This window comes from Pogona vitticeps, chromosome 4 (assembly GCF_051106095.1).
Source record: "Pogona vitticeps strain Pit_001003342236 chromosome 4, PviZW2.1, whole genome shotgun sequence".
Lineage (NCBI taxonomy): Eukaryota > Metazoa > Chordata > Lepidosauria > Squamata > Agamidae > Pogona > Pogona vitticeps.
The window spans coordinates 224,380,885-224,404,667 of NC_135786.1; the positions used below are offsets into that span (position 1 = coordinate 224,380,885).

At 44.2% G+C, this 23,783-nt stretch overlaps 1 protein-coding gene across 6 annotated transcripts in view; it reads right to left on the bottom strand.

The window, feature by feature from the left end:
- Positions 1-18,200, bottom strand: part of SAMD12 (sterile alpha motif domain containing 12) — a 292,500-nt gene extending 274,300 nt beyond the window's left edge. For 3 of the 6 annotated variants that reach the window (XM_078391613.1, XM_078391614.1, XM_072999276.2), the window contains exon 1: positions 17,980-18,200. In XM_078391613.1, the coding sequence (XP_078247739.1) occupies positions 17,980-17,992 (13 nt within the window). In that variant the 5' untranslated portion in view covers positions 17,993-18,200. The remainder of the gene's footprint in view (positions 1-17,979) is intronic. The other 3 variants (XM_078391612.1, XM_072999275.2, XM_078391611.1) reach the window with 2 other exon arrangements.
- Between the last annotated feature and the right edge of the window lie 5,583 nt (positions 18,201-23,783).

A 23,783-nucleotide genomic window follows, 5' to 3' on the forward strand; every position in this document is an offset into this window, starting at 1 on the left:
ACTAGCCGACTAGTCAGATATACCAGGGCAACAGTGGGAGCTTCTCCAGGCCACATGATGGTTGTCCAGCAACTTCTCTGATGCTTTTGCATGAGACTCTGGGAATGGAAGGGGTTAGGGTGGGGAATGAAGTTTGGTTCCCATTAAACCTTCAGTATTTTGATTGTGATCCTCAGCCCATAAGCATTTTAGTTGAAACGTCAGTGTTTAGGGATTTGTTAATGGAGCACCCCAAGATGTATGGAAACATCACCAGAAATGGCCTGTCTGTCTACCCTTCTTTTCCCACTGTGAGCAACACTATAGGAAACTCAACAGCAGTTCAGTGCTGGGGAAGGATCCACCCCGTAACCAAGACTTTGGTATGATGCTAACAGCTGGTCTCTACCTCTGCACTATTAGGAAGCAGGCTGGGTAGGTAGGGCTCATTAGCCTTGGAAGGCAGCCCAACTAGGAGGAGGAAAACTCCGAATTCAAACCTCCACTGACTTGTGGTTATATCCACTGATGGAAAAGGCTTCAGGAGTTAACCTCGAGGCAAAATCCGGAGCCAGAGTCCCATAGGCAGTTCATGTCATTCTGGCAACTCCTGTGACGTCGCTGGAACTTGCCTTTCCATTGGACTATTTCAGTGACGTGGAGAGGGGGGATTTGCTGCTTGGGTAACAGCCTATCCTCCATATTACTTTACCCAGGCTTTGTGCTCTGGAGAGGACAATCCAGCTTCGCATACAGCGTTGAAACAACATGGGAAGCAGCAGTTACCAGTTATAAGTCTTTGCTCAACTGGCGTAGAGCATGACACCAGGGGCCACTTCTGATGGTGGGAGAGGTCATTGCACCTCCAAATGAGAAGCAAGCTGGGTGGCCGGGGAGAAATCGGCTCCCTCCTTTCTCTTTCCGCTGCCCCAGGGAGAGCTGGGCCGGCTTCCCTCTTGGCTGCTTCGCCGGACGGCTCCATCCTGACCTTCGCCCGCCTTCCACAGCGCACGGGAGAGCCAGCTCCGCCCGGAGTCTTCGCCTCCCAGCATGGAGGAATCCCCTGCCGGCACCTCCGGCGACCCTCTTCCTCAGCTCTTCCCTCCGGCTCTGCCACGGTGCCTCCGCTCCCCTCCTTGCCCTTTCCTTCCTCGGGATTCCCCTCCCTCACCTCTGCTGCCAGCATTGCTGGCATTGGAGTTTCCGCAAGAGCAGGAGGGCAGCCCCAAGAAGGCACCGAGGGAACACCTCTCTGGCTCCGCGGGCTTGTCCTTGCTCTGGAGTTGTGGGGTTGCTGCGGCGTCGAAAAGCTGAAACTGGCCAGGGTGCTCTGGTCGCTCGCCAGCCTCGCCCTCCGCCATGGCTGAGGCCCCACCGCCACCTTGGCTGCAGCTGGGGGGAGTGAGTGCCATCGCAGGAGGCTTTGGACTGGCAAGGTAGGGTGCTGCTTTTTAAAAACTCTTCTGGGTGGCTTTTGCAAGGTGGATTTGGGATGGGGGGTTGTTTCTGCTCTTTTTCTTTTCTGTTTTTTTTTTTTCAGTCCCAGCGCAGGACTTTCTCTGATGTTTGTTTTGGGGTTTGGTTTGGTTTTCTTCCGACCTGGCATGCTGTGTTTTTTTTATTTTGGGGGGGGGGTATTTTTTTTCTTTGGCTGGAACGGATTAATGGGTTTTCAATTAATTCCTATGGAAAATTTGGGTCCTATTTACAAACGTTTCGATTTACAAACCTCCTCCCAGAACGGATTAAGTTCATAAATCGAGAGCCCACTGTACAGCTTTTCTGACGACCTGCAGGAAATAGATGACGTGTGCAAGACAACTGTCATCGACATGGAACTGTGTAGACTGGAGATGGAAATTGTTGCCCTGCAAGAGACGAGATTGCCAGATTCTGGATCTGTCAAAGAAAAAAACTTCTTATTCTTCTGGCAGGGAAAACCATTGAATGAGACCAGGGAATATGGTATTGGCTTTGCAGTTAGAAATACTTTGCTGAGATCCATTATTCTATCTACTATGGGAAGTGAATGAATCCTGTCTCTGCAACTCCGCTCATCAGCGGGACCGTTCACCCTCTTTTTTGCTGTCATGTTGAAGCATGCCTTTGGAACTGCAACAGAAGGTGTCTATCTCCGGACTAGATCAGATGGAAAGCTCTTTAATCTCTCTAGATTGGGAGCAAAGACCAAAGTCCAACTAAAATGCATGCGGGACTTCCTCTTTGCAGATGATGCAGCCATTGTTGCCCACTCTACTGAATACCTCCAACAATTCATGAATTGTTTTAACAAGGCCTGCCAAGACTTTGGACTAACAATCAGCTTTAAGAAAAAACAAGTCATGGGCCAGGGCGTGGACTCACCTCCCTCTATTACCATCTCCACACAAGAATTGGAGGTTGTTCATGAATTTGTGTACCTTGGCTCAACGATCTCTGACACTCTCTCCCTAGATGTCGAGCTGGATAAATGCATTGGCAAAGCAGCTACCATGTTCTCTAGACTCACAAAGAGAGTATGGCTCAATAAGAAGCTGACAGCACAGACCAAGATCCAGATCTATAGAGCCTGTGTCCTAAGCACACTTCTGTACTGCAGTGAGTCCTGTACCTTTGTGCAAAGCAGAAGAGGAAGCTGAACACGTTCCATATGTGTTGTCTCCGACACAGTTTTGGTTATCAACTGGCAGGACACAGTTCCAAATAGAGTAGTCCTAGAATGGCCTGGAATTTTTAGCATGTATACATTACTGATGGGCATGTTGTGACAATGGCTGAGGGTCAGATTCCAAAAGATTTCCTGTATGGAGAATTATTGCAGGGAAACCACCCCAGAGGGAGACCACCGCTGCAATACAAGGATATCTGCAAGCGGGATTTGAAGGCCTTGGAAATGGATCTCAACAGATAGGAAACCCTGACATCTGAGCGTTCAGCCTGGAGGCATCACGGCCTCTCCCAATTTGAAGAGACCCTTGTTTTGGGGGGTGCCTTTTTTTCTGCCGGGATGGATTAATCGCGTTTCAATGCATTCCTATGGGAAATGGTGCTTCAACTTACTGCCATTTCGAGTTACGACCATCTTCTGGAACGGATTCAGTTCGTAAGTCGAGGCACCACAGTAGTAAGAGGGTTTTTCTTTCAGACAGATTCAGACAAGTATTATCTTTTTAGACAGAAGTATAAGAGTGCTTATAGAAAGGCACTTCTTAGCACTATCTAACCATTTCATTCCAAGCTGCAAGTAGAACTGCACTTGATTTGTTACAATTTGGGCAGGGACAATTTGCGGACCACATAATTTTGTTTTTTTATTTTTCTAAGGATTGTATTTTTAAAAAAACACCCCACCTGTTATTTGAATTTGTGTTATTTAATTAACTGCACTTAAGTGCCATTGTATTTGGGAAACACAATACTGCTGAAAAACAGTTTCCTGGGATCTTCAGATCCGCAAAACAAAACAAAAATCTTACCAAACTATTAAAATAGAACTGATAAAAATGTAGTGTGTTCAAGGTGGGTGGTTTGTAATCAGCAGGATAAACAGGATTTCGCCCAATGTTAAAGTTAGTGCTGTAACACTTGCATTTGTGTGAATTTTTTATTTTAATGTACCTTTAAAAAGCATCCGAGTGCTAATTAAAGGATTGAGTCAAACAATTAAAATGCCCCATTCTACCTATTCTTCTTATAGTAGATAATAAAAGCACTTTGCCCTTCTACTCTAATGCTGGTACCTTGATAAGCCCCAAATGACAACCCATCTCCTCGCAGGTCAAGTTATCTACATACATTCTACAGTGGACCCTCGACCTACGCACGGCTCGATGTGTGTACTTTTTGAGATCGGGACTTCTCCGGCCGCAAGATTTCCAATCGACTTGCGGCCGGAGAATCAACCTACGGATCAGAAGGGGGAAGCAAGGAAAGCACCAAATTCAAATTCAAATTTGGCGCTTTCCCCGGCTCCCCCTTCCAGTCCGTAGGCCGCCAATTGTGTCTCCGGATGCCTTCCAGGGCTTCTCTGCTGCCATGGGAGACATCCCGGAGGTCTCCCGCTGCCACCGATTGTGCTTTGGAGGCATGATCGGCGTCGGGGGGACCTCCAAGATGCCTCCCATGGCAGCAGAGAAGCCCTGGAAGGCATTAAGAGGTCCCCCGCCACCGCTGCTGGGAGCTGAGCTGCGCCGGGCGATCCCGGCCATGCTCAGACTCCTGGACTTCCCCCGCCGCCACTGCCGGTGGAACGGATTAATTGGTTTTCAATGCATTCCTATGGGAAATGGTGCTTTGATTTACGAACGTTTTGACTTACAGCCACCGTTCCAATACGGATTAAGTTTGTATGTCAAGGCACCACTGTATATAAGGCTGTGTGCAGACTCTGCTAGTTAGAGGTGATATTTATTATAGTAAAAAGTCAACAAGCTCCACCTTCCCCCAAACTCTTTGTTTTCTACCTCAATTTAATCAAAAGTGTCACCTGAATAGCTGCTCATATCTTTATTCTCTTTTGCAATAAGCTGTTAGTTTGAAGAGCTAACCGCTGGTTGATCATCCCTTCTTACACCCCTCACATGAGCACCCAGGTTTCTCGCCAACCCATACCTTGACCTTTGAGTAAAGACCTCCATATGACAGATCCACCGGACATTACATGGAAGCACCCAGTTTCCTACAGTAGGGTTACCATTTGCCTTCATGTACATATGTGTATAGCCATAACAACATAGAGAAAACTGCATGTTTACTACTTAGATCAGGGAGGACAGCATGCAGCCCTTAGTCTATATACTCTCAACCATTTTTGTAGGAAAACGTTGCCCCCTCTGACAAAAAAAAATAAAAATCTATAAAACGGGGAAAACCGCTCCTGAAAGCCTCCAGGAATAACAATTCACCTTGAAAACAAGGTACATCCCCAGCATACACATACACCTTGATTTCTCCCAATAGCCTTTTACAAAATTAGGAATCTATTACTGTACTTCTGGTTTCATTGGGGGGGGGTCTGCAATGGGTTGAGTGGGTAAGAAAGTATCTCTTGGCCCCTCTGAAATTATCCATGCCACGTGTAGATCTTTGGTTTCAGCTATCAGGGACCTTCCTCCATTTTTGATTGATTTATTTAACCTATTTTTTATTACTGAAAACTTTGAGGCATTATTTGCAGCAGTGTTTTCTCATGGACTTTTATCATATAAGGAAAGTTGGATGAAAGTTTCTTAAATATATAAGCAAACAAATTTTATACATTTTTTCTACTGAAGTATGCAATCAGAGTTTATTAAAACAGGATGGTAAACAAAGACACACACACACACACACAATTCCACAGGTCTGCCTGTAGAAGGCAAATGGTCTGACTTGCAGTAGCTTCTCACTGATAATTAATGAGTCCCTGCTTGGATTTTGGGCATAGACCAACCCACCAGCCTGGCACATTTTGTTCATTAGCTGCAAGTGAGAATTTGCTGCAAGTTTTGCCTTTTGCCTCACAGTGGTATAACTATGCAATAGGATTTTGGCCACTGTCAAAAGAGTTGCCCCCACCAGAAACTAACTGGAAGAAGGCACAACCAGAACAGGAAATCACAGCCATACTGGGCAACCTCTTCTCTGAATGCATTTTTCAGCTTTAAGAGGTGTGTGTGTGACTACTGTGTTTTCCCGAAAATAAGACAGGGTCTCATATTAATTTTTGCTCCAAAAATGCATTAGGGCTTATTTTCAAGGGATTTTTTTTACAACAATCTACATTTATTCAAATGCAGTCATGCCATCTTCTTCTGATTGTTGCGCAGTGGTGGTGGTACCATTTAACAGGGGCTTATTTGGGGGGTAGGGCTTATATGATGAGCATCCTAAAAATCATACTAGGACCTATTTTCAGGTTAGGTCTTATTTTCAGGGAAACGGTATTTAATTATTTATTGCAGCACACCTTTTGAAAATGATTATGAATTAGAAGCTGTATGTCTTCTAGGACAAGTGAAAACCTACATAATATTAGTTCTCACTTCTAAAATATAATGAAATACTTTTGGTCTTGTCAGTTCAAAATTACACTAGAGCAGTGAGTGGCTTTTCTGATTTTTATTTTTAAAGGAAAGTGCACCTAGATTAGTGAAGGGAGGATTAACAAATGTTCTGCATTGTGTTATCTCACAGCAGGAGACAAATCTCACCATGGAAATCTGCTTTTCCAGATTAGTGATTTTCTCTCTCTTTTTTTGGCCATAGCAAAAAATATTTCTTCTAGACATTTAAAAATCAAACCACAATAACAGCTGCCTTTCAATGTCCTAAATCACTGGTTCTTAACCTTGGGTTACTCAGGAGTTTTGGACTGCAACTCCCAGAGCCTTCACCACCAACTGTGCTGGCTGGGGTTTCTGGGAGTTGCAGTTCAAAAACATCCGAGTAACAAAGGTTAAGAACCACTGTCCTAAATGAATAACTATTATACTGTATTAAATGGCTTGATATTCTCCACTACAGTGAAGATCAATAGAAGGATATATGATATACAAAATGAATCAAAGAGAGACTCGGACACACTTTTTTTAATCAAGGCACTTGAAAACACCCATAATTCCAATGGGAGATCTATGGAAAGAAAAGTTGGGGAATACTGCACCCTATCTGTGACGCCCCGTCAACCTTTACATGGGGATGTAAGACAGATTTTGTTCTCACCACAGCAGAAATCTCTCAAAGAAAGTAATAGCAATCATTCATTTATGTCAAAGTAGCTAACTCTGGCCCTCCATATGTTTATTGGCCCATAAACTTTCATCAGTCTTGAAACATGCATGGACAATGATGGAGGATTGTGGGGCTGCAGTCCAAAGACCATACCTACCCACTCCTGCTTTATATGAAGGACAGGAAAAGTGGGAACAAAGGCAATGATTCTCTGTCCTTGGCCCTCCAGATGTTCTGGACTTCAACTCCCAGAATCCCTGAGCCTTGGCTGTACTGGCTACAAAAGGCCCACATTTGGAGAACCATTGCACAAAGGGACACAACTGTACTTGGGAGTTAAATCTGCTCTCTGGCTTTTTAGGATCCCACTATGATTTAGATCGTGAAAAGCAAACCACCTCCTATCTGTGGGATCCTAACCTAATTTATACACAGTTAAAAACAAAATTAGAGATCAAGGTAATGAGTTAAGCTAAGAGACTACTACCTCTACATTTCAGGGGTAATACTCGTGTGCCTTACAACTCCAGTGTCAGTAGCTGAGAAGCAACAAAAAATTAGGGCTATTGCTTATGGATTTCCCAGAAGCATCTTGTTGCCAGAAAGGAAGGAAGAACTGAATACACCAATAGGATTATGGCCAGTGAAATTCTAATTGGGCACTTCTGGATTCATAGCTCCATACATATAGCTAAATATATAACACTGGAGAACAGAGTTCAATGTCCCCCACACTCAAAGTTTTGCCAATACCTTTTGCAGCTGAACCTAAGTACAAGCTTTTTAGGAGGCTCCATCAGCACCAAAAGCTTAGACTGACAAGTCTTCTGCAGGTTTAACTTTCTTTCCATTTATATCTGACCTGCAATGACAGTTCTAATTTGAAATTGGAACAGTATCTTTAAAAATAGTAAGGTTCATTTTCTAAAACTGAACCTGCAACCTCCCAATTTATTTTAATTGTGAACTTTTCTGCATTTCATATTAAGCTGCTGATTCTCCCTCTTGTGCCTTGAACTAGTCGATGTGCTTGTTAAGACACTGAAAATTCCTCCCAAAGGCATATCTCTTTGCCTCCCACAGCCGAGCGCTGAACCCTTCACTCCATGCTGCTCTGGTTCATAATTGCTGACGGCACACCCTATCGGTAGTAGCAAATCTGTAACTCGCTGAAAAAGAACAAATCATGTTTATACAGAATTGCAATAGGCCTTTTCAGACTTTTTATAACACAAATGTAAACAAAATTTTAAAATCTGATTGTTGCTTTTGTCGCTACATAGCTTTAAATCAGGATCTGTTTTAGTGGGTTATCATGGTATGCTTAGTGACGAGAGATTAGTCACTGGCTGTTCTCCTACAAAACATATTCAAGAGAACAAACTGAATGAAGAATGGAGTTTTTCATTTAACATTTGTTAAATCGCAGAACACAGGATGGTGTGAAGCCAGGCAAATGTTACTATAGTGCTGCCTCGCATAGCGATCGCTCCGTTTTACGGTGAAATCGCTTTGCGACGCTGTTTTTGGGGCTTCCAAACAAAAGCTAAAACAACTGTATGATACAGCTGTCCACTCACACTTCAAGGTCAGTCCCAAGTCATCACTGCCAGCACCTCTAAGCTTAACCTCAGCCTGAGCAGGGTGGACAAAAATCAAACTGATTTAAATCATGATTTAAATGACGATTCAAATTGCCAAAAACACCTGACTTTTTGATTTAAATTATGATTTAAATCAAATCCACCCTGGGCCTGACTATAAATGTTTAAGAGTCACACAGTAGCCCTATTCTGGCATCGTAAATGCCCGGACAGTGAACATGCCTACAGGCAGTGCTGCAGGAATCCTTGCCTCACCTCCTCGTCTGAGTGGGCAGCTGCTGAAGAAGTCAGAGAAGGGAAGTCCGTGCTCCTGCCGGAACTGGAAGATTGTGCAACAAGGAGGGACCAAGCAATGCACAATGGCAGGTGAGTGGGGGAATTGGCCAGGGGGTGGGGGAAGGGAACACACAGCACCTGTGTTGCTGCGCCAATGACTTCAGATGACCAGGTACAAAGTGATTTGTGGCCATCTCTTCTCACTCCCCCAGAACAACTGTCAGAGCATCTTTCCCTAAGAACTTCCACCTGCAATAGTTGATCCCTCCAAGCCATGCTCCTTGAGGTTGTCCCTTCAAGGGAAGCCAGGAAGCCATCAATGAGAAACAGGGTATTCTCAGACATGTCCCCATCTCTTTGGAATGGGTGGAGCTGTGCCTGGCCACCTTCCTCACAATTTTTAAAGGATGCTCAAAACAAGGCTGTCGAATGAAACCTTTGAGAGCATTGTATCTTAAGAAAGCACAGAACAGCCATTATTATGTTACCAATCTGCCATAGATTGGATTTTTTATTCATTTGTTGTGGGTAGCTTTATGTGTTCCTTTGTGGTGTGAGTATTTAGTATACAGTGGTGCCCTGCATAGCAACGTTAATCCGTTCCAGGATTAACGTCGCTATGTGGAAACATCGCTAAACGGAAAGAAAAACCCCATAGGAATGCATTAAACCCTGTTTAATACATTCCGATGGGGCAAAAACTCACCGTTCAGCGAGGATCCTCCATAGGGGCGGCCATTTTCGCCGCCTCGGTAAGTGAGGAGTCCATCCAGAAAACAGCGGGGGGGGGCATTTTGGAACCGCCGATCAGCTGGCATTTCCCCCCAGCTGGCCAGCGGGCCCTTCAGAAGGAGCCTCCCAGGAAGAGGAGGAGGTGAAGCGGGAGACGGCAGCCAAGTGCCCCGTGCGTCAGGGCCCTTTCCCTTCCACCTTCCCCCTCCTCCGTTGGCCAGGGAAGAGCAAGCCGACGGCTGTGGGCATTTGGAAGCAGAGGGGGAGGCGGAGCCAAGCGCCCCGCATGCCAGGGCCCTTTCCCTTCCACCTTTCCCCTCCTCCGTCGGCAAGGGAAGAGCAAGCCAACGGCTGTCGGCGTTTGGAAGCAGAGGGGGAGGCGGAGCCAAGTGCCCCGCATGCCAGGGCCCTTTCCCTTCCCCCTTCCGGCTCCGCCACCCCGGAAGATCACCCCGGTGGCCGGCCTTTTGAGGAAGAGGAGGTGGTGAAGGGGGAGTCGGGGAGCCAAGCGCCCGGCGCGCCAGGGCTTGTTCCCTTCCGCCTCCGCCACCCCGGGAAAATCAAGCCGGCCGGTGGCCAACCTTTTGAGGAAGAGGAGATGGTGAAGGGGGAGTTGGGGAGCCAGGCGCCCGGCCCTTTCCCTTTGCTCGCCACCTCCGCTGCCCAGGAAGGAGCGAGCCGGCCAAAGCGCCGCTCGCCGCCGGCCCTGGGCTGAGCGCCCGCCGCCTCCTCCTCAGAGGAAGAGGAGGTGGAGCGGAAGAAGGGGAGCCAGGCAAAAGGCCGTGCCAGGGCCCTTTCCCTTCCCCCGCCGCCCCAGGAGGAGCGAGCTGGCTGCCCACCGGCTTTTTCGGCCAGCTGACCGGCGGGAGCTTGAGAAGGACCGCAGGGGAGCCCTCCCCTGTGGTCCTTCAGAAGCCCCCGCCGGTCAGCTGGGGGAAAATGTAGCCTATGGGGAAAAATCGCAAAGCGATTTTTCCCCATAGGAAACATCGCAATGCGATCGCATTTGCGATCGCAAAATCCGCATCGGTATGTGGATTCGTCGTTAAACGGGGCGCTCATTATACGAGGCACCACTGTATTATTAAAGACTGGTTTTATGTTATGTTATGATATTTTAGAATGTAAACTGCCCAGAGTAGTGTTTACCACTCATCAGTGTGGCATACAAGCTAAACAAACAAACAAACAAGTTACTTCCAAACTCTGTCTCCACCACGCCAACCATTCAATGAAGGTCATGTATGAACAGTGGCCACGGAATGCCTGTTTTGAAGATGGAATAGGAAGGAAAAAAACAGAGATTGGGGGCCAGTTGGAAGAGAAAAGGAACAGACTGATCTTAAAAATAGGTCATTGTTGACTGGCTGGAACCCTAAACAGGAAGAATTTACTCTCTAATGTTTTACTGCAAGTCTGGCTTTCACATACGTAATTACACACATTTTTCCCTGGGAAAGAGCACAATTTTTAGCATAGAGCAGGCTTCCTACCAACTGCCCAAATCCTCTATGTTCCAGTTTGGCGCAATACTCTTTCCAGCTTTGCCAGTGCCATGCCTTCTGGAATCAAGTCCTATCCTGTGGGCCTCATGCCGCCAACACCCTGACCTTCTACCCAGCCACAATCCAGTATTTGAGACACATGGACACAATGTCCACGATGGCACTTGTACCAAATAGCCAGCTGACAGCCTCTTAGCCCATCTCAGTGTTCAGTTAAATATATATATATATGTTTGTCCAAATTTAATCTATTCCCCCAATTCCATTCTTTATACATGCATCAGAGAGAAAATAATTGCAAACATTCTGACAAAGATCAAAAAGCTCTTCCCTACTAGCTGTGACCTATTTCTTTCACTTTGACTAAAAGGAAACAAGCACTTAAAGGAACACTGTGGAAATATCTTAAGGCCTAAAAATAGATCTACCTAGCCAGTTCTCTCAGTGGACTTATATTTAAAATCAGCCTGGATGCTTCCTCATAGCTGCCTTCCCCAATGTCCCTTTGCAAATGTAAAAAATAAGAAAATGGAACACTTCAAAACAGCCATTCTCAATAGGGGACATATGGCCCCCCGGGGGGGGGGGTCCTGGCAGATCTGAAGTGGGCACAGACTGGAAACAATTCTCCACATACCACCTTATAGGGTTCATTATGAGACTTATACAACCCTGATTCCATCTATATTTTTTACATTTTATGTTATGGCCATTGCCAAAAAATTTTTTGAGAATGCCTCCTTTAAAACAAACCAAACCAAGCCAATGCTGATCCTATTGGAATGCTTTAAAACAAACCAAATCAGGCCAATACTGATGTCATTATTTTAAAACAAAACAAAACACAGATTTCTTACTGTGCTGCCAGTGTTTAATGTAACTGATCAAATCCATATTTATTCAAACCAGTGGTTCCCAAAATATCTGTATCAGGAGTATAGCTGTTTTGCAGCATTCAAATTAGAAGCACACTTTATATCACACAAACATGCACAGGCACAATCTTCACAACTGCTTCCAGCAATTCACACCATCTCTTTTAACCAGCATGTTCTCAGTAATGGGTGGTTCTGGTATCTGACCACCAGCACCCATGCCCCAATTAACATCTGCTGCAAAATGGACAAGAAAAGCAAATCTTGGTGCTTCCTCACCTAGGGTGTGGCTACACTTTGCTCCAATCTGATTTACAGCCTGTATTACATTTGAAATTGCAATCAGTGGGGCTGCAGTTTGATTCTGAAGATCACCATTCATACTTGATGTGATGCAAGCTGCATTCCAGCCCACATCTCCCCTTCTTTCCCTCCTTCCTCTGGTCCTGCCTCTGCCAATCCTTCCTTCCTTCTCTTGTCCCACCTCTGCTGATCTGACTGGGAATTAACAGGAGTATAAATATCGGGATGAGATGGTTGGACAGTGTCATCGAAGCAACCAGCATTAATTTGACCCAACTCCGTGAGGCAGTGGAAGACAGAAGGGCCTGGCGTGTTCTGGTCCATGGGGTCACGAAGAGTCAGACACGACTTAACGACTAAACGACGATGAAATATCGGGAAATAATAATAATGATGACTCAGCAATAAGGTGATAAGATGATCTACCATAATCTCATATATATATATAAGATTGTTTTTTAAAAAACTAAGAAATAGAAGGATGATTGTAGAAGATGAAAGAATGTAGGGCGATGCTTCCCTGTACCTGAACATGCCTCAACCACCTATGTCACTGAAATACCAGACAAATACACGTCTTTACATGAACATATCACAACTAGCCACATGGAGAAAATCCCATGTGGGATTTAAATTATTCCAACTTGAAAAAAATAGAAGTCGTCCCAGTGACAGAGAAAAAAAAGCCACTTTTGGAGCAAAAACAGCTGGACTGATTAAAATCAACCCCTGTACAGAGCAATGAATCCATATACTGTAACATCATTTTCAAAATATAGTTTCACCACCACCCAGCTTGGGAAGTACAGCAGCCTTTTACAGTAATTAATTTATTCAATCTCCATCATGAGACTGGGCCTAAAATACAGGCCTCCTGGTTACAACATCAGGTCCGCTTGCACACCAATCCATCCAATATACTCCTCCAATTACGGTAAACACTACTCTGGATGATTTACATCCAGAGAGAAACATAATACAGTGGTGCCTCACATTACGATGTTAATTCGTTCCAGCGAAATCGCTGTAGAACAAAAACATCGTAAAGCAAAATTAAAAAGCCCATAGAAACGCATTAAACCCCGATTAATGTGTTCCTATGGGCTTGAAACTCAACGTCCAGTGCAGATCCTCCATAGCGCAGCCATTTTCACTGCCCGTGCAGCGAGGAATCCGTCCCAGAAAAGAGCGGGGAGCTATTTTTTTTTACCCAGCGGCCATTTTGAAACCGCCGATCAGCTGGCCGAAAATCGTCGTTTTGCAAAAATCGGTTCCCAAAGCAGGGAACCGATCATCGCAAAGCGAAATTCCCCCATAGGAAACATTGTTTTGCAATCGCTTTTGCGATCGCAAAAACTTCGTCGTGATGCGATCTCGTTAAACTGGGCGCTCATCTTGCGAGGCACCACTGTATAAAATAAATCTAAATATAATAAGAAACAAACACACATATAATCAATAGAGCTGTCATCAAAAAAATCAAGAGAAAATTGAACCATGACAAACAAACAATATAAAATTAGTTGGTCACTACTACATGAAGGGGATGTGGTGGCACTGCAGGTTAAACTGTAGAAGCCTCTGTGCTGCAAGGTCAGAAGACCAGCCGTCGTAAGATCGAATCCACGCGACTGAGTGAGCGCCCGTCACTTGTCCCAGCTCCTGGCAACCTAGCAGGTTGAAAGCATGTAAATACGAGTACATAAACTGGTACCATCTCGGTGGGAAGGTAACGTCGTTCCATGTCTAGTCGCACTGGCCACATGACCACTGTACATGAAGAGAGGATGCTCTCAAAGGCTTCAGTAAACAGCCTTGTTTTAAGCACCTTTTGAATGCTCTGAGGGAGGGGGGCAAATGTAGCTCCACCAGAAGCCCATTCCACAGGGATGAGGCCTCAACTGAGAAGGCCCTGTTTCTAGTTGAAGACTTCCTGGCCTCCTCGGCATGGCAACCTGGAGGAGCATAACTGAGAGGACCGGGTGGTGCAGGTGGATGTTTTTAAGGAAAGACCGTTTAGGAGATGCTCCTGTTCTTCCTAATTTCCCTCACGGAGAATCCCAGACAACTCAAAGAGCATGCAGTTTTTGTGTGTGTGTGTCACTTGGTTTTGTTCCAGCAAAAGTATTGCCCAACTGTGGATTTTTATCTCTTTCAAATTTTTCTGAAAACAGTTTGCTTCCTGTTTGTAAGGCTCGATTTGAATGCCAAGAAAGTTCATTCCTCCCTTTGTTGATGCCTGAAATACGTTCCTCTCGGTCTTTGATACAGAAAGTTGTCACCACAACGATTCTAGCACCCAGGATATAAAATTAAGGTGTGTTTAATTTTAGACCAAACTCTTCCTTAAAGAGATGAGATGGGGAAGAAGTTAATGCTTAGTCAAAGAAAGGGAAAGAGATTTCAAGTGCAAATAATAACTCACAATCATTCACTCACTGAGTTGGCAACAAGGGCACATTTATAGTTAGTTAGTTAGTTAGTTAGTTAGTTAGTTAGTTAGTTAGTTAGTTAGTTAGTTAGTTAGTTAGTTAGTTAGTTAGTTAGTTAGTTAGTTAGTTAGTTAGTTAGTTAGTTAGTTGATTTATATCCCACACCATCTGGCAGTCGGGCCACTCTGGGCAGCTAACAACAACAAGACAAACAACACAATATTAAAACACAATAAGAATAAAATAATATAAACATTAACAGATACAATAACTAGTAGGATAAATTAAAACAGATAGCTATAAAGATGGTAAAAAGGATGATGAAAGGGAAGCAGAGAAGAGGCATCTCATGTCCAATGGGCATTCCTGAGTGTGATGTCACAGAGGTGAGGCAGGCAAAGGCTGAGAGTAAGCGTCAAAACAGTTTCTGTTTATCTGAATGCCAGGCATGAGGAGAACCCAATTAAATGGGCGTAGCATTTAGATAAAACCCAGTTGCCTAATTAAGATGATGGAATGATTCATTCTTGGTTACTGCTGGGGCTTATATGAGGTTCAGAGCCAGCCCAAAGGATCTCCACCCTGCAAACCCATGTGGCTGCTGCTGTGACATACCCAACAAGAAGCTTCATGAGTCACAATAATGATGCTCCACCTCCTTCTTTGTCCCAATAAGTGCAAAACATCATATAATGTTCTCTACCTTTCATGTTTATCCTCACAGCTGTCCACTTTTTTTGACTTTATCCTCACAGCAGCCTGAGAGATTGGCCGTGCTGAGAGAGTGACTAGCTTACCCATCACTCAATGAGTTTTGTGGCTAAATGATTTTAGCTCAGGTCTCCATGATCCTAGTATACATCAAGTAGTATATTACAAATTTTCCCTGTTTTCAAAGAAAGACCATACACTATGTTCATCTGGCTACAGCCAAAATGGCTAATGGCGATCAATTCTATGAGTTAGAACTCAACATCTGGAGGACAGGTGCCCATTCCTGACAGCTGGACAGAAATGATTCATTTAAGAGAAACAAAATAAGCATTTAATTGGAAAGTGGGGGTGGCTGTTTCTGTACATATTTCTGTTTCCATGTTGACTTTCATTGAACATTGGTCTTTTCATCATACTTTTGTCTAGCTGCAATGCTAACTTTTCTACTGATCATTTTTAAAGGAATACAACGTGTTACCTATATGGTAATGTACGTATGCCCAAGGAGCAATAATGGATATTGTACATATGTCCATGGGGCAAGAAGTTGTAGTCACATGCAAGCTGCTTTTGAACATTTCAAAAGGAGCTTCTCATACAGCTCAAGGGGCCATATTCATCATGTGAGAGGGGGAAATGGCACAACAGCCATATTATTTTAAACTCATTGTATGATTTTATACTATTTATATTGTTTGAAGCACAACATTATAAACCCAATGGTTTCCAAACTTATCCCCAGAAGGCATGTTTGCCATGTTGATCTGGCTATTGAGCAACCACCACCCAAAGCACTCTTTGTATTTACAGTGGTGCCTCGCTTAACGAGTGCACCGTTTAACGAAAAATCCGTATAGCGATCCCTTTTTGGGGATCGCTATACGGATCAGCCCCAATCGCCGCACTCGCTTTGCGACGATTGGGACTCCGGCGGCCATTTTGGAGCCGCCGAACAGCTGATCGGCGGCTCCAAAATGGCCGCGGCATGACCCGAAATGGCCCCTATCAGCGTTTTCGCGCCCTCCCCTTGCTTACGGAGGACGCGAAAACGCTGCGGGGATGGCCCGAAATGCCCCCCCGCAGCGTTTTCGCGACCTCCGTAAGCAAGGGGAGGGCGCGAAAACGCTGATAGGGGCCATTTCGGGTCATCCGGCAGCCATTTTGGAGCCGCCGATCAGCTGATCGGCGGCTCCAAAATGGCTGCCCGACGCGAAAACATCGCTGGAGGGGTAAGTTTGCACACTTATTGGAACGCATTAAACTAAGTTTAATGCGTTCCAATAGGTTTTACTTACCCGCACAGCGATGTTTTCGTATAGCGAAGGTTAATCCGGAACGGATTAACCTCGCTATACGGGGCACCACTGTATTTTGACCCACTACGACCTGCCATGGATTCCAGTTTTTGGAAAAAGTAAGGTATACATTAATGAAATAATTAATATAAAAACAGTAAAATTAAATAGACTGTAACAGTGGTTCTTAAGCTATGGTTCCCCCAGATGTTTTGGACTACAACTTCCAGATGCCTATAAGGCATGGCCAGTGGTGAGGGATTCTGGGACAGAAACATATAGAGAAGCAAAGTTGAGAACCACCATACTCGGCCACTTACATTAGGCCTCAACTCGGGTCTGTTAAGCCACACAAGACCCTTCATATGAACTGAATCTGTAACTCACTGGACACTCAGCATCTCCTCCATGTGTATATTTTTGAAGTGATCATCATTAAAACAGTCACAGTATCATTCCAGCTCTCCTGAAAGAAATTTATGTAGTTCCTGAACTTCTGGCTGGTCAGCCACATCGAGAACAGTTTAGAAAAAAATACATTGTTCCAGCCTGCCTTACAGATTTCAAACTTCCTTTCCAGAGTAACTGAAAATGATGTCCACATTTACCGCTTGCCAACACTGCATGGGTGATGACAGGCCTCCATAACAGATCCAATACAGCCAACCCTCCCTCAGGGCTGAGAGCAAGGCCTGTTTGCAACGCCCTCTGTTAAAACTAAGACAGACGGCACTCTGCACATGTTCAGCCGCACTGTCACCAAGTGTACGGTTAAGTTTTAAAAACTAAATTGGAAGGGGCACATTATAAAAAGGCAGCTGAAGGTGCAGAAACCAAGTGAAGCTGGAGAACGGATGTATGAATTGTATGAATGCACTGCAGAAACATAATAAACAAAATCAGCATCTCATGGGAGGAGCGAAACGCTAACAAATCTAAGAAGGCCAGGGACAAAGAGGAATGGGGCTTCTTCACCTGAGGTACATATGGGAGCAGAAACATGCAGCAGGAAAGATGAAGCTACCTTGGCCAAAAGGGCGGCCTTCCTTGGAAAAGAGCCTGTGGGGGGGGGGGGGAACCAAACAATGGGAAATGGAGGATAGGTATATTGTCACCTAAATAAAATGGGGGTGGTCTAACTGCAGTGGCATCCTTCCTTCCTCGCATGCAGTCGTGAGGGGTGGGTGGGGGAAGCGGGGGTTGAGAGACGATGGCGGAGACGATCCTGCATTGGGGCAGACCCTGCTTTGCCCATCGCCTCCATGCTCGTGCGGGCATCATCAACCTCGGCCAAGCCCACGCCGAGCCCCCTCATCCTTCTGCAAAAAAACGCAGCAAGGAAAGCCGGCCGTTTCCCTGTTCTTTCGCCCGCCTCTTCCCCCCCCCCCCGGCAACTGATGGGAGGCTTTCCTCCTCTCGCTTTCTGCTGCTCTGTGCTTGCCTGCCTGCTCCCTCAGGTGAGTGCAGAGGAAAAGAAATGGAGGTGGGTGCAGGAGGAAGGTATAAACCCTGGCTTTGCCAAAGGAAAAGGCAGGAGAACCGCAGTTCCTTACCTTCCACAGCCATTCTCTCAGAGCTTGCTTAGTGCATGCATAATTCTCCTGCCGAGAGATGCTGCTGCTATTTCTCCTCCTTCCTTCCTCCCAACCCCCCTTTTCCCCCTTCCTTCCTTTCCTCTCCCTCTTTCCCTCCTTCTCTTTCTCCCTCCACGGCTTTCTCTTTTGCTCCTCTGCAGCCGAGAACCTGCAGCCAGAAAGTGGGAGCCCCGTTTCCCGGTGCAGGCTGGGAAATGTAGTCATGGTCTGCCTCAGTGCCCTCCCCAAAAGAGTAGGTGCTTGGGGGGAGTTCCCTCCACAAACACATCCAGGGCTCCGCGTAAGAACCACGAGCCCAGCCCAGGAGGAATTGCCAATTGCCCCCTCGCCATGCCTTTGGTACGCTAAGCCAGCCGGGCCATTTAAAACTACGAATCCCGACATGCATTGCGGCAAGGTTTGGCGGCCAGCTGGAGTGGAGCTGTTTGATTGAAGACTGGTTGTGAAATTACGGGAGGAGGCAGGTAGAGGCAACCAGGGCAGGGCAAGAGAAATCAGCGCAGCTGACTGGAACTGAAAAAAAACCCAAGAATACAGATATATCTATTTTGCCAAGATAACAAGACATCTGCTTCCAAAGTGGCTTCGTTTGTAGTTGCTGACATGCAAAGCCATTGTAATGAATACGAGAGTACTGTAATGTTAATTTTAGTAGACGTTCCACATATTATTTTGGAAATGGAATTATTACCTTTTATTAATAATATAATGACTAGACTGCTATAGTGCATTTCTGCTGGGTTCTACTGATTCTTCAAAAAATGGTCTGAAGCTCCACATCAAGAAAAACAAAAACAAAAAACTAAGATCATGGCTACTGGTCCCATCAACTCCTAGCAAATAGAAGGGGAAGATATGGAGGCAGTGTCAGATTTTATCTTCCTGGGCTCCATGATCACTGCAGATGGAGACAGCAGCCACAAAATTAAAAGACGCCTGCTTCTTGGGAGGAAAGCGATGGCAGACCTCGACAGCATCTTAAAAAGCAGAGACATCACCTTGCCGACAAAGGTCCGCATAGTCAAAGCTACGGTTTTTCCAGCAGTGATGTATGAAAGTGAGAGCTGGACCATAAAGAAGGCTGACCGCTGAAGAATTGATGCCTTTGAATTGTGGTGCTGGAGGACTCTTGAGAGTCCCCTGGACTGCAAGGAGAACAAACCTATCCGCCTAGCCGCCTAGAGTAGTCTGGAGCCGCCTAGAGTGGTCTGGTAGTCCAGATAGGCGGGGTACAAATCAAATCAAATCAAATCAAATCAAATCAAATCAAATAAATAAATAAATAAATAAATAAATAAATAAATAAATAAATAAATATCCGTTCTAAAGGAAATCAACCCTGAGTGCTCACTGGAAGGACAGATCCTGAAGCTGAGGCTCCAATAATTTGGCCATCTCATGAGAAGAGAAGACTCCATGGAAAAGACCCTGATGTTGGCAAAATGTGAGGGCAAGAGGAGAAGGGGACGACAGAGGACGAGATGGTTGGACAGGGTCATTGAAGCGACCAACATGAATTTGACCAAACTCCAGGAGGCAGTGGAAGACAGGAGGGTCTGGCATGCTCTGGTCCATGGGGTCACAAAGAGTCGGACACAACTTAATGACTAAACAACAACAACAACAACAACAACAAAACTGATTCTTCCAGAATCCTCCCATCCTCCTGCTGCACTATCCTATTACACCCCCCCCCCCCCAAAATGATTTGGAGGCTGATAAATCTTCTAGAGCAGGATTTTTGGCAACACGGACAGCTGCTGGGAAAGAGGAAGAAGGTTCCATTTCCACTGGTGCTGAATACAAAAGCATCCAATAGGATTTGGGGTAGTTTTATTAAATGATGCATTGCTGTGGGTTCTTCCGCTCTATCTTTCCAATATGTTCTCTGAAATCCTTCAGATATCTATCAGTATCACACTATGTTGAGATTAAGTTAGACTTTGAGTGGGATTAAATATATTTTGGTAGAACTTTATGAAAAAGCAATAATGCTTTGATTCATTCTATGAAGGAAGTGGAAAAGTTCCTTAAGAGGAAGCATATGTCACTCGAGATTAAGACAAAGATTATCCAGATTATGGTACTGTTGACTTCTACGTATGACTGTAAAAGCTGGGCAGTGAAGAAAGCTGATAAGAATTAAAAATTGACTCATTCTAAATGTGATGCGGGAAGAAAGCTTTATGGATACTATCAACTGCCCCCCCCCAAAAAAAAGACAAATGTCTGGGTGAAGCCTGAATTCTCACTAGAATTTAAAATGACTAAACCAAGTTTTGTACCTTGTGCATAACATGAGACAGTAAGCCTTACTGGAAAAGATAATAATTCTGGCTAAGTTCAAGGCAGCAGGAAAAGAGGAAGATATCACATGAGATGTATTAACTCAACAAAGGAAGCTATGGCCTTTAATTTCTAAGATCTGAGCAGGGCATTAATGACAGGACCTTTTGGAAGTCAGTAATTCATATAGTTGATGGCACATAACAACATAGCAACTTGATTCAAGTACTTTTTAAAATCTCATTAAGTACTTTAAAAAGGAAAAGGTTCCCCTTGACATTTTCAGTCCAGTCGTGTCTGACTTTAGGGGGTGGCGCTCACCCCACTTTTCAAACCATAGAGCCAGCGCCTGTTCGAAGACAGTTTCCGTTGTCACGTGGCCAGTGTGACTAGGGAACGCCGTTTTACCTTCCCACTGTGGTGGTACCTATTTATCTACCTGCATTTGCATGCTTTCAAACTGCTAGGTTGGCAGGAGCTGGGACAAGCGACGGGAGCTCACTCTGTCGTGTGGATTCATCTTACAACTGCTGGTCTTCTGACCCTGCAGCACAGGCTTCTGCGGTTTAGCCCACAGCGCCACCATGTCCCTCATTAAGTACTTACCTACCCGCAATTCTGGCAGGTAAATGTAGAAATCTTCCAGTATGTGTTTCTCAACAGAACTGGTGGGGTGTAGTGGATAAAGACCGACAAACTAGGATTTAGGCAACCTGAATTCAAATGCCTGCTCTCTTATGGAAACTCACTAGGGGTTTTAAACCATTTTTTACATATCTCACTTACTTTCAAAAACATTATGTTGCATCTGAATAAGTCAGATACAGCTTGATGGCACATGGGGGGCAAAATTTTCCTTGCATAATTATGTTGTAAACCATTCAAAGAGTGCTCTAGCACCATGGGGCGGCATATAACTCAAAACAATAACGTGTTTCCAAAGGTTTGAACTTGTGGCTCATTTTGTTGCTTGCAAATGGCAGAATGTACTGTATTTTTCTGTTTATGACACACCCCCATTTATAAGGCTCCTCCCACTTTTCTAACCCCCAAATTAAGAAAACTTAGCTTTGAGAATTCAGCCACTGGACTCAGAACATTCGGACATTTGGAGTCCCTGTTGAATCTGAGCCTACAGGCTCCACCTCCAATGAGGTGTGTTCCGATTGGTTGGTACAGCATCAGCTGACATCAGTTACGTAAGGCTTGTGATTGGAGGAAGCCTGTTTACAGAGGCAAGGTATGTACCGTTTTGTTCTCTCCTCAGCTATCTCAGCTTCCGTGTAAAAGATGCCCCTCAATTTTTAGTGTAATGATTTTAGGGGAGAGTAGTGTCTTACACACGGAAAAATACAGTAATTATTTAAGCTATGTGTCCTAAAGTTCTGGCTACCTTTTTAGATTAAAAACAACAACGCCATTGTTGTACAGACCTGGCAAAGCATCATGTTAGCAAATGAAAGTAGCCAGCAGTTCTAAAGAAGCATCTACTCTATCAAAGTGTATCTGAATTCCATAGTTACAGGAGTTTGGTGATGTATTTAGAATTATTGGTTAGGTATTTTAGGGGATGGGGGGGAATGTTGTCATCTTTTGAGTGACTTCAACACACCTGCCCCTCCAACACTCCCATTTTTAATACAGTAGGGATTGGTACCTTCAGTTTCATTTATCTGTGATCTGAAGAATATTGAAAATATTAAAAGAAAAAAAAAGAAATATAAATTTTCATGGTGTATTTACCAGAAATAGCCATCAGAGGGAGCCAGAGACCATGCTATATATTATTGTTGTTAAAGAATATATACTCGCCCTAGTGGTCAATACTAGTAATACATGCTGGAAATGCCTTTTTCTGGATTTTTTTCTTTTATCGTGCTGTGTGTAGCATTCACTTTTATTCTTGGTTTTGAACATCTGCGGGGCACTTGAAAACAATCACCCTTGGATATGGGGGCCCCACTGTATATAAAAGCTGTAACTAGAGGGCAGAAGAGAGCCTCAGTTAAAAATTAAAACTACAATTTTAGTAAGAAAAATTGAGGTAGTGGGGATCCTAAGAGGAAGTGTCGTCCTCCAAGCTGAAGGAATGGGCATGTGCAGCCCCACCCCCATCCCCTTGAAACTGCCCACCTCAAGGTTAAGAAGTACATTCCTGACCACATCATGGACTTGTACATACCCTCTTCAGCTTTCGAGCCTAGATCTGTGGGTCACAGGGAAAATGCTGACACAAAACCTAGGGCAGTGATGGCGAACCTTTTTGAGCCTGAGCGCCCAAACAAAAACCAAATTATTTATCTTTTATTGTATTTTAATTGAATTTTAATTGTTGTAAGCCGCCCAGAGACCTTTGGGTAAGTTAAGTTAAATAAATAACATAAATAAATAGTTTAGAAAAAACAACTCATGTTGTTTATACATTTTGTCTGTCTGTTCTTTGTTGATTCCTCCAACTGACAGCCCTTTTAGAAAAAAGTCAAGTGCAAAATGCTACACTGAATTAAATGCACCCTATTTATAAAGCTTATTAAGTACATTGAGATCCTGAACTTGTTTCCTCCAAAGTAAGCTACCTTCAGAAAAGCAGCTATATATAGGAGTGCAAATTATACTTACATTTTATACACTACATAAAGTGTATACACACATTTCACTTATTTGAAATGCAGTGTTGGAAAAGAGATTTACAGGTATCATGACTTGTCAGAGAGATAAGTAAAGCAAATTAAGTGTGGACTCTCACTAGAAGCTAAAATAACCAAGCAAAGCATACTGTACTAAAGTGGCATCATGAGAAGACAAGCTCACTGGAAAAGGCAGCAATGCAGAAAAAAGTGCAATGCAGTAGGAAAAGAGGAAGACTGCACATGAGATGGATTGACTCAATAAAGAAATCGAAAGTCTTTTGTTTGTAAGACCTTTTGTTTCGTCTTGCAGTCAAAGCAGGACCAGGAGCAGAGAGACTGGGATTCCGATTTGGGGAAAAAACTATGATACTTATGCCTGCTTTGGGGATGAGAAACAGAGAAATGTGATTGCTACACACTTCAGAAATCTGAAATCAGAATGATTTTTGTGGAATTTGGAGATGGCAATCTTGATGAGAGGTGAGTCATATAAACAAGATAATAGTGAAAATGTATAATATGCAGTCAGACTGCTAGTTTTATCATCTGTCTAAGCCCATTGGTCTAATTTTAAAACCTAAGATAGATAGATATTTTTTTAAAAGTATTATTATTATTTAAAGATAAGACTCTCTTGTCCTTACATATTATCAGCTGGGGATGTATTTTTAACTTTAATTGCAACTTCAGATCATCTGTAATTGTGCCCTTAGAGCTGTCTCCTTATGCCTAAGTACAAAAAGTTCCAAAATAATTTCTTCTATTTTTAGACAATTCAAGCTATTAGGCATTCCAGCCTACAAAGGTGTGTGTTGGGGTGTGTGTGTGAAATATAAAATTCAAATG